This window comes from Poecilia latipinna, unplaced genomic scaffold (genome assembly GCF_001443285.1).
Source record: "Poecilia latipinna isolate Pla-1442-1.1 unplaced genomic scaffold, P_latipinna-1.0 Scaffold2546, whole genome shotgun sequence".
NCBI classification, from domain to species: domain Eukaryota; kingdom Metazoa; phylum Chordata; class Actinopteri; order Cyprinodontiformes; family Poeciliidae; genus Poecilia; species Poecilia latipinna.
The window spans coordinates 97,156-110,963 of record NW_015115162.1 but is presented as its reverse complement, the minus strand read 5'-3'; the positions used below and the strand labels follow the sequence as shown (position 1 = coordinate 110,963).

Here is a 13,808-nt window from a genome sequence, read left to right as displayed (position 1 = left end):
CTGACAGAACACCGTGATCTGACCTGACAGAACACCCGTTCTTTGTTCTTGTAATGTTCTGTGTGCACTGCATCATTATTTTACTTTATTATGTACGTTAATATTTAAATTAACAAATAACTAAAGCACAAGAACCAAAGAGCACGCAGAGCATGCACATTGCTCTTTGATTGTTTTTGTTCAAAGTAGCAGCTGTAATGTCTGCCATGGTGTCAGACTGCCTGGCTTCATGTACTGGGATAGAGAGTGAAAACAGTCACGATGTGCGCCTTCTGTTTGGTTACTTCTTGCTTGTTGCTCCTTGGTCAGTGTTCATAGTTGAGCATTATTTAGTGTCAGGGCATTGCCTCAATTGCTATGTTTAATGGTGCAGACAGTGGTGGTTTCTGACATGAGCAACATGGACAAACACCCAGGGAGTTATCTTTTTAGGGATGGCACGAGACCACCGCGGATTGTAGCACAGAGATGGAAGCATAGCAGAACAAAAAGTTTGTTCTGCTTTTAATATTGGTAAAATTGATCAAGTATTTAATATCTAGGTCTTTTTATGGGAATACGGATATTTCAGATCAGTTTGAGAAGCAATTTTGATTTCACATTTTATCGTGTTATATAGCGCGGGGCACTGGTCTTGGTCTTGACTCGGTCTCGATACACTGTGGTCTTGGTCTTGTCTTGGTCTCGAGTTGGGTGGTCTTGAACACAACACTGCTGTGCAGGACCCCCACCGATGAACCAATAATAAAGAACAAAAAAAGAAGCAGAGGAAACGGCAGCAAATGTGAGCATGCAACACTTGATCACATTGTGGGAACACAGAGGATCATTAAATGATCCATTCATCAGGTCTATTTTTCGTACCGATAGTTTTTGTCTGTAAGTGACAGTGTCACTTACTAAAATTAAATCAGTCAAAAACCCAGGTCTTTACTGGGACCTGCTGTTGGGTTAAGATTAAACATAATCTTTCAGATGCCAAGGTCATTGGTTTTAAAAACATATTCCTGTGGTCATTCCCATTTAAAGTTAATTCATAATTCAGGTGTTGCAAAATGTTAAGTTTTTAATGTAATGTACAATATATTCATACAATTATGAATGTAATTATATGAATGTATTGTACACTGCTCAAAAAAATAAAGGGAACACTCAAATAACACATCCTAAATCTGAATGAATGAAATATTCTCATTGAATACTTTGTTCTGTACAAAGTTGAATGTGCTGACAACAAAATCAAACAAAAATCATCAATGGAAATCAAATTTATTAACCAATGGAGGCCTGGATTTGGAGCCACACACAAAATTAAAGTGAAATGTTCCCTTTATTTTTTTGAGTAGTATACATTCATAAAATAATAAATAACTATTATTTTTCTCATAAGTTTGAGGTTCTTAGTGAGCTTTAAAAACTAACTCCATAAAAATAAGGCCAAATGAATACTGCTAAAAAGTTGGCCTTATTTTTATGGAGTTAGTTCTAAAACTCACTTTAACAAACTAGATAACTCTTTTTATTCCCTCCTAAATTATTTTATGTTTTTGTCTATTTATTATTATTATTATTATTATTGTTGTTGTTGTTGTCTATTTCACTTTCTGTTGTAATAATATTGTACATTTTACTCACTTCTGGCCCAATGCCTCCTTAGTGATATAAATTTGTTATAAAAGTATTAATGATTGCACTTTACCTTTAATAACATAAAGTTACCTCATTTTTAAAGTTTAAACAGTAATGATTTCTTGGTTAATGTCAAGTTGTCATAACAAAGACATTTTGAATAATGTCAACTTTGTATTAAAAGTGTCATAATTTACCGAATGACGCTTTATGACAACAGTCATAAATATTCATGAAGACTTATTCATGTTCATGACATGTTATGTCATGTTTATGACAGTGTCATGACAGTCTTATTCAACCCCCTTCAAATAAAGTGTTACCGATAATCCTAAGGTATTGAACTAAATACAATATAAAACAGTCATCCTAGTCACTGTATGACCATCAATAAGGAGGGTGATGTTCTGGACAGAGGATCAGTCATTTTGGACCAGTGATGAGTAGTTCTATTTTGTTGCTGTTGAGCTTTAGAAAGTTTGTGTGACTGAGTTTGATGTCAGTCAGACAGTTGCTACTAGTGGAAGGAAGGACTAAGGTGAATCATTTGGTGGAGACATGTCACAATGTTGCGTGGATAATGTGTAATGTATGTGCGTAACATATAGAGAATGAAGAGCAGGGGCCCATACACCATAATAATTTTAAAAGCTAAATCTTTTAGAGGTGTAAATTATTTTGGTCTCAAAACTGACAGTCTTCTTTTTCCTGAGATTTAAATAATAGTCTGTGAATTCTAGTTCCATTTCTTCTCTTCACAGCATCATGTCTCTCTCAGTGCAGCAGGCTCGTTTGCCGTTGATGGTCTGAAGCCAGATACGCTGTACTTGTTTTCCATAGCAGCACGCTCTGAAAGAGGCTTGGGAGTTTTCACTCAACCTATTCAGGCCAGGACGACCAAATCCAGTAAGTTTTGTTTATATAACTTTCATATCTACTCGGTCAATAAGAATTAAAGTTATCATAACCTAATTAAAATATTTGCTTATAAGTGGTGCCTAAATAATATAAAAAAAGTTATTGGATGTGCCAGTTTTTAGTCACAAAATATTGCATTTTCTCCTACTTTTCTTCAACAAAAATGTGATGCAAAAACTTGCACAGATTTTGTTTTTAAACTAATGTTAAAAATGTCTTCTAATATCACTATCTGCTGCGCCTGTGACTGCTGCTCTGTGGGAAAAGTTTTTAACAAGTTGTTAAAAAGGACATGGAGTTCTTTTCAGCCAAAAGCCTTTCAGTTCATAACCAGTTCAAATTGTAAGCAGTGTTGGAGGCCCTTGCAGCGCAGTGCTGGCCTCATAATTTATGCCTCTGTACAAACTAACAGCAATGCCACCCGCTCACTGTCATCAACGCTCTTGTGCAGTTCATGCACCAGTCTACTAGGCCAGGGGTTCTTAACGTTTTTGACCTCGGGGACCAATTTTTCCAATCCAAAGTGACCCATTTATATATTAACCACCTACTGGTTTACCAAACTGACCTGACCTTTATGATTTTTTTCAACATAAAAATCAAATCCATTTATACCAACCAAAAACAAAATCAAATATATTTTTTCCTTTACTTGATCATCATAATGTGATAATCACAAGGAGATGTATTTATCATTGTTATGCAAATCTGCACATAAAACAACATCCTGAACAGGCCAGCAATTCATGGAATGGATCAAACTGCAACAAGAGTAAAATTAATGGCCCATATTAGGCCTTAAACTACCATACCACGGTGTATTAGATCCACTGCACTTAGAAAAAAAGTATATTTCTGCCAAAAAACTTGAGATTCCTCTAAGAAATGTAATAGAGAAAACACAGACATTCCTGAGTTAGAAAAGTTTAAAAATGTTGACTTTTGAAATGAAGAAAATGCCCAAATATTCTGAAATTTCTGAGCATTTTTGACTTTTGAAACTTGGAAATATACTTTTTTTATTATTTCTGAGAGAAATCTCAAAATTTCTGTTTTTTTTTTCAGTAACCTTAAAATATGTAATTTTGACGCAGGCCTGATGCGTCCACCAAGTAGTGAGTTTTCAGTTACAAATATTTAGGCCTCCAAAAAGCAAATTCATGTGGTAGAAAGCTTGACTGCTTGGGACTTTAAATAAATGGTATGATTACAGTAGGCCTTCGAAGTGCTGTTGCTGCGAAGGCCTCGAGCCTAATGATAAAGCATCAATATATTTACCAGTGGAAACATGCTATAACCTGGTTGACCATTTTAAGAAAGGCTTGATTGCTTTAGTGCTAAGCTAAATCTGTGCCAGGTGTATAACTATTTTGTGGTCATTTGGTGTCTGTCTGCTGTAGCCTTCTGGAGGTCTATGCTAGACTTGCAAGTACTTCTACCCTGCTGAAAAATATATGTACTAAGTATGTTAAATTTTAGCATACTTGAAGCTAGACTCCTCAGTATACTTGAAGTATGCTATTTTGGTACTATTTATATAGCACATTTTCAGCAACAAGGAAATACAAAGTGCTTTACAGGAAATATAAACAAAATAACAAACCAAAAGAAAGANCANANGAAGAGAAAAACAATCTAATGTTGATCTAAGTATGTAAACTAGGTGCTCCTGTTCAGGGTTGCTAAGTATCCTCTGGTCTAATTCCATTTCTGGGTTGGAAGAAGAGGAGTCTAAGGGGGCGTTTACACGACAACGATCCAACAAAAACGGATGTTTTGTTCCGTTTTTGTTGGATCGTTTACACGAAATCGTTGTAATTACGATCTGTGTTTACACAGTAATGGCACACATCGAAAACGTGTAATGCTCTCACTGTGCCTAGTTGGTGCTAGGTTCTTTAAAACTGAGTGGCATGTGTTTAAAAAAAAGTTCTACTTGAAGGCATGTGGATTCGTGTTTCCCTATCAGGTACCGTTCTCCCATAGATTGGGAGAAAACACGCATTGTGTGCGTCTGATTAGGGCGCATGCAGTTGGAAAAAGTGGGATAACTTTACCGCATCACCTTGTTTGAGCTTTCACGGTGTCCGTAGCGGGCCCCGGACTGGAAGCTGATTACTGCTTTTACCTTGGAATGGCCAACAGTCTGTTATTCCTATATAAATTTGATAAAATAGGAGCTCTCGCTCTTCCCATATCGGTGTCCTCTGTCACCTTTTCCAGCAGTTAAAACAGTTTAATCCGTTGCTAACAAGGTATAACCTGTTTTTCCGAGCCGCCTTCAAACGCAACATTAATGCTGAGACGCTCGCGCTGGGTTTACACCTGTGAGGCAGCAAAGTAGACCTGCTGCAGCTGCGCAGATGTGTGTTAGAATCATGGCAGCAAACCAGCAAAACGTAAATAACTTTGCACAGTTTTTTCCCCAAACTAGCCGACAGAGTTGAGTAAAGCTGTTGGATGCAGGTAATGATAGCTAAAAGATGACTAGCTAATATCAATACAGAACCTTACGCTTGTTAACAAGTAGCCTGTATGCTATTGATGTTGTCTATGTTCAGCTACGTAGACTCATTTTGCCCCCCCAAAATAAGTCGATGCCCCCTCTGTTAAACTCGTCTGGAGCCGGAGCTGGTCCGTAGTTCTCTAGATAAGAGGCTGAACAAGCAGCCGTGTATTTTGCCACCTGGGCGGTGCGGAGCGGTGAAGAGACGCTGAGGGAACCGTATCTGATGGGGAAACAGTAAAACCAGTATTGTGAGTAGTTTCTTCTTCTTCTGTGGATTGTAGGAAGCAGCTATGTTTTGCGTCATACTATGCATGAGCTGGGGATTCTCTGGAAGAAAAGATCCGTTTTCTCGGTTTACACGACAACGGAAAACGGTACGTTTCAGAAACATCGCACTCTGGAACCCGTTTTCAATCTGTGCCGTTGTCAGAGAAAACATTCGGTGGTTTCGTGTAAATGCGCACTACAAACGCAACAAAACTCTTCCGTTTTCCCCCGAAATCGTTGTCGTGTAAACGGGGCCTAAAAAGTAGTCTAGATCCAAAAGTGTCTCTGGGCTTCTGGTCTCTGCATCTAAATAGTGAGTACTCTACAGTTTCTGAAAAAATGAGCTAAAGTGTGACTAATCTAATTCCTTTTCTGGGTTAAAAGTGAGTACTCCACAGTTTCTAAATAACTGATAATAATCTAAAGCTGAACAGCCAAATTCTAAGTTTGTTTTACGTCCTTTTCTGGGTTAAAAATTAGTAGTCACAGTTTCTAGCAAGTAGTAGTATAGAAAGTAACTAAGTAGTGACTTTTCCTGTATTTCTGGATTCTAAGTTCATTGTAATTCTAATTCTAATTCCTTTTCTGGGCTGTAGCAGTACGAGTCTCTCTGCATAAAAGTTATCTAGGAAGTATAATGATCTAAATTGTGCGTACTCTACAATTTCTGATATTACCAATAAACTAAAATAATCTAAAATAATCCTTTTCTGGGTTAAAAGTGAGTACTCCAGAGTTTCTAACAAAAAAAAAAAATACATAAATACAAAAAAAGTGGGTAACACTTTATTTGAAGGGGTGTGAATAAGGCTGACGTGACACTGTCATAAACACGACATAACACCTGCCATGAACATCAGTAAGTCTTCATGAATATTTATGACCGTTGTCATAAAGCGTCATTCGGTAAATCATGACACTTTTAATACAAAGTTGACATTATTAAAAATGTCTTTGTTATGACAACTTGTCATTAACCTAAACAAAAATGTCTTTGTTATGACAATGTCCCCACCAGTATGCCTAGGTGGGCCCCATATGGGGGAAAGGTGGGCAGACATAAGGGTCCCATATGGTTTTGTCCGCAGGTTCCACGGTGGCCCCACATGAGTTTGCCCATGTAGGGCCACAGCCTACGTGGGCCCTAAATGGGCAAACCCTACTAAGCACTTATGAACTTTGCATTTGAAACATAATTTAAGGCTGTTTTAAGTAGTGCAATACACCATCTCCACCAGTGAGAGGCAGCAGTGCACGACCAGGCATGCAGTGTATTGGTGAAGAAGAAATCTTCCATATTGTGGGGCCCATAGACATAATATAAGAGTAGACCCCGCATTGGCTGCTCCGGCACAGAAAATACGGCGGCCATCTTGGAGCGGTCGTATTTATGTCCACCGGCATAAATACGGTGGACATATATCAGAATATCCCATTACTAATTTACTATTCTACTGTTATAGCCACTAAGCATATTTAAATATGATGAACTATGTATTAAAACATGTTTAAAAAATACAATTGTTTATAAATGTTGCTTTGATAGATGTTTGAATATGATTTCCAGTAACAAAAAAAGCGTGTTATGATCGATTAAATGCGCTGATACGTCATTGTGGCTGCTAAACACATAATGCTGAGTGGAGTGGTGTACCGCTCCAAGGTACAATAGGCGAGAGCGGTCCATGGGGGTCTATTCTATGGTGGGGCCAACCAAACTCAAGTTATAACGGCCAGGCGTCCTGTTTAAAAAGAAGCCGAAGTTTGTCACCTAATACATATGAGGTATGTGTCTTATTAACTTTACATTTTCTTTGAGAAAATAACATTGACTATGTTCTCTTTCTCTGTAATGTTAGCTATAAGCAATTCAAGCCAATCCTACCTTGCTGTAAGTTAATGTTAGCTAAAGTTATTAAACTCCATTACTGTAACGTTAGCCCTTAATATTAAATATATTTTAAAGACAGGCAAATAGTTTTTTCCCTCCAATTTTAATCTAGCAAATTAAAAGCTAATATCCTTCATGTGCATTATGTCAAAGTTATCCTTCATGTGCATTATTTAGCGACTTGGCTGATGTGACATGGTCCTTGTGTTCTTTGCTTTGGCAACTTTAGCCACGTGAAGACCCAGGCTAGCCTAAGGACACATGGTGAGGAGGACAAAGTTGGCTAATGAAGACATGCTACGAGTGTGGAGGAGGATGATAATAAGGACCAGCCACCAGAGAAAGAAGTTCCTATTTGACCAAAGAGAAAGAAGCAGATGAAATATTCCCAAAGAAAATTATTTAAGTCGTTTTTGTGTTAATATTTTCACCATGTGAAGTGGGGTGGGACAGTCAGGTAAGTGGGAAATGGGGAGCAGGAATCAACATTCACCAGCTGAGTTAAGTTTTAGACAACTAAAACTGATGTTAAATCTATTTATTTCTTAATAAGCTTCTTGCAAACAACCCTAAGTTAGAGTATCTGGTTAGAAATAATTTAGAATGCTCATTAAAAAAGATGCATTCATGTGCCTAAAACTATATGTTAAATGACGCATTCAAATAACAGTGGCAGTCTGTCTGAACTTCTGCCAGACAAATATTTGATCAGAATAATTTTGTTCAGCTCCAGTTATTATTCCGCTTGTATCAAGAAATAATTGTATTGCACTTTATAACAACCAGTCATGTTAACTAGGCATTTGTCTGCCAGTCTGACAGTGTGCAGCAAGGGACATTTTTGAAATGGTATTTAAATAAATGCTGGAATATGATGACATTGTTTTTTGTTTTTGTTCTTTTTTTAAGTGACCACAATGAATTGAGTCATGAGAATGTCCAGAAGAGATTCACCAAGTTTGAATTCATGAAAAGGCTTTCGCCATGATTAACTACTGCAAGAACAGCTGTAATTTCTGAGCATTTCTGGACACCTTCAAAGAGCTGCTTCCAGGAAATGAAGACAAGAAGAAGATCTCCTGTTTTCAGAGCATTACAGGAAGGCTATAACAAAGGAGATGGCTGACACAATCAAAGCAAAAAAATGTTACTGTTGAAAGAACCTATTTTCTTAAGTTAAAAAATAAGTAATTCTGGTTTAGTTTTTCAATCAGCATTTCAGAGTAACAATATACTGACCAGATGTTAAACCCTCTATTATCTTAGAAGAAGTTATTTTTTGTTTTATTCCAATGTACAAAGGGTTTGTTCTACAGCTATGATGGTAGTTATAAGTTCTCTAGTGTGTTTCACTTCACTTGAGGTAAGACTTAATATTAGTGACTCTGTTAGCATAGCATTTGACACTGTAATAACACTAAATTACATCTTTATAATTGTTGCTTCTAGTTTCACTTTACCTGAAGTAGAGTTAATATTAATGACACTGTAATGACACTTAATGACATCTTCATAACTATTGCTACTTGTTTCACTTTACTTGATGACATATACTTAATGTTATATTCATAACTGTTGCTACTTTTTCACTTTACTTAATGACTTTTTCACTTTACTTAATGACACTGTAATCACACTTAATGATATATTCATAACTGGTGCTACTTGTTACACTTTACGTGATGTAAAAGAAATTATTGACTCTGTTATTAAATCATTTGAGAGTGTAATAAAGCTTAATGAAATCTTTATTGTTGGTCCTACTTGTTTCGGTTTATTTGAGGTAGTGGGAATATTAATTGCTGTTTTATTAAAGCTTTTGATAGTGTAATAATTAAATTATTATGACTACTTTTATGACATATGTATGACATATGATTCTTGGTTAATGACAAGTTGTCATAACGAAGACATTTTGAATAATGTCAACTTTGTATTAAAAGTGTCATGATTTACCGAATGACACTTTATGACAACAGTCATAAATATTCATGAAGACTTACTCATGTTTATGACAGTGTCATGACAGTCTTATTCACACCCCTTCAAATAAAGAGTTACCAAGCCCTCTTACTCAAGCTAATCCTGCTCAATCTACCTTTTTCACATGTGATAAGATTAACTGTATTAAACACTAAGATTATTCAATTTTTCTCAACATCGCCCAGTCATTATCAACTATGACCGGGCAATAGTTGATAATACATCAAATTATTCAATTTGATGTGAATTACAAAGAATTAAAGCAATTTCTTTTGATGCATTTTCAGTGCTTGGACCTCCTCCCAGAAAGGTGGTGATAGAACCCCTCAATTCCACTACTATCAAGATGACTTGGAAGGCTCCATTGTCAGTGAAGCAGTATGGGCAGATTCAAGGTTACCATGTTGTCTGTTCCAAGTTAAAGAATGGAGAACCGCATGGCCAGCCTGTCGTCAGTGACATTTCAAACCCTAACGCTCAGGTAATTTAGCCTTTTTTCAAATTAATTTTAGTTTGCTATAACATAAAATTGATTTCATGAATATAAATGTTTGTGTCTTATCTCAACGCTTTAAAAGTTAATATTGAAATAAAGCAGTTATAGCAGTTGAGCACATATGCTTTCTGTCATGACGTGGTAGTGAGGTGGTGAGGAAAAACTTAGATGAGCCCAGGTTGACATATTTAGAAGATGATTTAATGATGAATTCAGTTAACAAAATCCAAACAGTGGCAGCACAAGGAAACTGGAGACTAAGACTCACGGACACGACGACATCTTACATGACACAGAAATGTGGTTAGACAAGGACCCGACAAGCAACACAGACAACAGGTGGAACTAAATACACAGGGAGGGTAAAAACAGGAACGAGACACAGCTGGGATCACTCAGGACAGGACAGCACATAGACTCACAGGGGAACAAAACAGAAAAAAACTCAAAAGAAACACACAGAAAATGCAGATCACCACACTTGTACTGCTTTTGAGGACAAAATGTACATATTTTAGAAGTTCACTGCTTTTAGGTATTGTGTTCTTACCTAAAATTGTGTAAGAATGTAGGAATTGTGATCAATGCTGTAGAATTTACAATACAGATCATAAGTTAAGTGAAAAAAAAAGTATTTTATGGAAGATGACAGATCACTCAGACCGAGCCAGATTTTGCTGGAGGTTTCTTCTTGTTAAAGGGGAGTTTTCCTTTCTGCTGTTGCTGAAAGGAAAAGTCCTTTCAACATAGTGAGTGAGGAATTCCTTCAAAGTTCACTACAAAATGCAGTCCGCTGTGCTTGTTTGACTGATTCAGGCTAACCACAACTTATTCAAATAACTGAGTTTCCTTAGAAAGCATTTTCTCAATTGTAGCAAAAAAAAAAAAAAGACAACTAAATTTAGTTTAAATTTAGTTGTATTGTAACTAGATTCAGCATGGAATGTGGTTTACTGTGAATCTGGCTTTTTATGTAAATTGTATTTTGTGTAAAGTACCTTGAGACAACACTTGTTGAAATTAAATTGAATCAAATTGAATTTGATTGGCAGCTGAACTCTGTTTGTTATTTGCTTTTTTCTGTATGCCCTTTTGTCTTCACTTTATTGCACTGTTTCTTTTGTTCAGGAAGCCTTTGTATCTGGTCTGCTCCCTGAGACAACATACTCTATAACTCTGGTGGCCTACACTGCCAAAGGAGATGGAGCTTCTAGCAAGGCCGCTGTTTTTTCTACAAATGGTGCTGGTGTGTGTGCTTATTGCATTTTTCTGTTCTTATATATGTATGGAAGCATTTATCTCAATATGGTTAGTTTTTTTTATTGCTCCCTAAACTTTCTTTTTTTTTTTTTAACAAAGGTCTTTGTATCATATTGCTACTGTCCCTAAACTCTGTTCTGAAGGAGGTAAAGTTTAATAAGGATTTTCATGCACCATATTCAACCACATTTTGTTGAAACAGTAAGCCAGAGCATTTTCTTATGGAGCTAAAACAGTCTCATAATTCACATATGCACAAGATCCACAGTGCAAAACTGATTGAAAATCAATTTATTCACTGAATGTTTATGTTTGGGTAAGGTTGAGATGGAACTGCATATGAAAACATCTCTTTAAACATTCAGAGTATCAACACAAAAAAAGACACAATCAAAACTGTCAGATTTGTGAATCTCGTCCTGTGCATTTGTGGATCTTGTGCATTTGTGAATTATGAGACTGTTTTAGCTCCATATTTTCTTGACTAGGTTAAGGGTAGCTATTGCTTAGCTAAATTCACTGTATGATTTCTGATGACTGGAATGGCTAATTTTGATATAGGACAGGTAATTGGCAGTGAGTAATGAGTTCGCACTATCCTGATAATGACTGACCTCCAGTTGGTACTGTGGAATAGGGTGAACAAACTGGAAGGTTGAGGTCAGTAAAATGAGCACAGAAAACAAGAGCTTAGATCCCATAAGACAGATGAGCTTCCCAAGCAAGTATTGTAGAGATGAATTGAAGCATAAAATTAGCTGGGATCAAGAAGATGCTTTTGCTGAATGACTGAAAAACTAATATTCAATAGAAATAAAACAAGGACTGGCTAGCCACAACTGTAGAGTTTCTTATAATTATTTAAAGATGACCATGGAGGAAATGTAACAGAAAATTGTTGCCGATTGAATCAGGAATTGGATATATATTTATATTTATTCTTTAAAAAAATGGTAACAGAATCTAACTTTATGTGGTGGTACGGAGTCAGACTGTCTTGAAACAACACATGCGCCAACATTTGCCTTAGCAATGACCGAAAAGTGAAACAGAATATTGTATCAGCTTGAAGTGTTGTCTTATTGATTTTTCAGACCCCTCCAGCAACTTTTTTTTTTCTCAAAAAACCAACTGGTAACAAATCTTGCAACTTTCTTTGATTTATCGGCGACTTTGGTGACCAAACGTGAATGCACCGAGCAGTTTCAAACTTGGTCAGTACTGACTCAATGTCATCCAAATTATCAGAATCAGGTGTTCCAATCACTTTCATGGCCACAGCTGTATAAAATTAAGCACCTAGGCAGACTGTTTTTATAAACATTTGTGAAGAATGAGTTGCTCTCATGTGCTCAGTGAATTTCAGATGCCACCTGTGCAACAAGTCCAGTCGTGAAATTTCCTCGCTCCTAAATATTCCACAGTCAACTGTATTATAAGAAAACGGAAGAATTTGGTAACAACAGCAACTCAGCCATGAAGTGGTAGGCCACATAAACTAACAGAGCGGGGTCAGCATAGTGCAAAGAGGTCAACAACTGCAGACCTCCAAACTTCATTTGGCCTTCAGATTAGCTCAGGAGCAGTGCACAGAGAGCTTCATCTGCATCCAAACCATACATCACCAAGTGAAATGCAAAGCGTTGGATGCAGTGATGGAAAGCTGCTGCCACTGGACTTTAGAGTGGTGGAGGCGTGTTCTCTGGAGTGACAAATCACGCTTCTCCATCTGGCAATCTGATGGATGAATCTGGGTTTGGTGGTTGCTAGGAGAATGTTTCTTGTCTGACAGCATTGTGCCAAGTGTAAAGTTTGTTGGAAGCAGGATTATGGTGTACGGTTGTTTTTCCAGGAGCTGTACTTAGCCTCTTAGTTCCAGTGAAAGGAACTCAGAATGCTTCAGCATACCAAGACATTTTGGACAATTTGTCATGATGGGTCCTAGTTTCTTTACCCACATACAGAACACCACCAGGAGAACAGATGATCAGATAAGTAGAGTTTATTTTAATGATGAAAAGTGAAAGTGAGATTGTGTGGTTCTTGTCCTTGTGGATGGCAACCAGGGTCATCTGTACTCTGAAAAGAGATGGTGAGTTTGAGGTTGTCGGAAAGTGGAACTTCAGTAAGAATTAAACTAATCTTACTTAAATTGGGGATTAACTTTTGCCAGGGCGGGGTAGTACAGTGATTTCCAGGGTATGGTCTCTTTGTAGGTGTCCTTGAAGTGGACTGAATGCGTCCATGGGGTCATTTCATTCTCACTAGAAAAAGAAAACAGGGTTGGATCAGCAGATTAACTTCAAACAGTTCAGGTTTGATTATTTTTAAGGTGATCAAGGTGTGTAGACAATCACACATATATAAGTAGCTGCGCAAAGGTGAGCCGGGTAATTGAGGAGCGCTTTGGCTCTGATGGAGAACATCACCAATGGAAGGATTCAGATGGAGTAATTGATCAGAGATCTGCTGGGAAATGATGATGATTGTTTACTACAGTTTAGATTAATCCAGACTGATCATCCTGGAGCTCTGAGCAAAACTTAAAGAAGGAGCCTGTGGTACCAGTCCAGCTGCAGTCATCCTTCAGTCGAGCCAGGTCCGCTTTGTGAATGAGCCTTTATGGACAGAAAGCATCTCTTCTCTGTAAATGTACAACTTATGCACATGATTCCACTATTTAGAATAAACATCCACATTCCCACTCTAAGGACTTTCTGACATGCTGTCTGTCTTTAAATCCCGGCTGAACGCTCTACTGTTCAGACAGGCATTTGAACAATCTCTTTATTTATTTTTATTTTTTCTTTAAAATGTATTATTTTTGTTTTTGTGAGATGACCTGAAAGCACCAT

General features: G+C 37.1%; 1 protein-coding gene across 1 annotated transcript in view; it reads left to right on the top strand.

Annotated features, from left to right (window-relative positions):
- Positions 1-2,390: 2,390 nt before the first annotated feature.
- LOC106938274 (receptor-type tyrosine-protein phosphatase F-like) overlaps positions 2,391-13,808 on the top strand; it is a gene marked incomplete at its 5' end in the record, with an annotated part of 81,861 nt that continues 70,443 nt past the window's right edge. The window contains 3 exons of the mRNA XM_015020198.1: positions 2,391-2,535; positions 9,485-9,678; positions 10,822-10,939. Coding sequence (XP_014875684.1) covers positions 2,391-2,535; positions 9,485-9,678; positions 10,822-10,939 — 457 coding nt within the window. The remainder of the gene's footprint in view (positions 2,536-9,484; positions 9,679-10,821; positions 10,940-13,808) is intronic.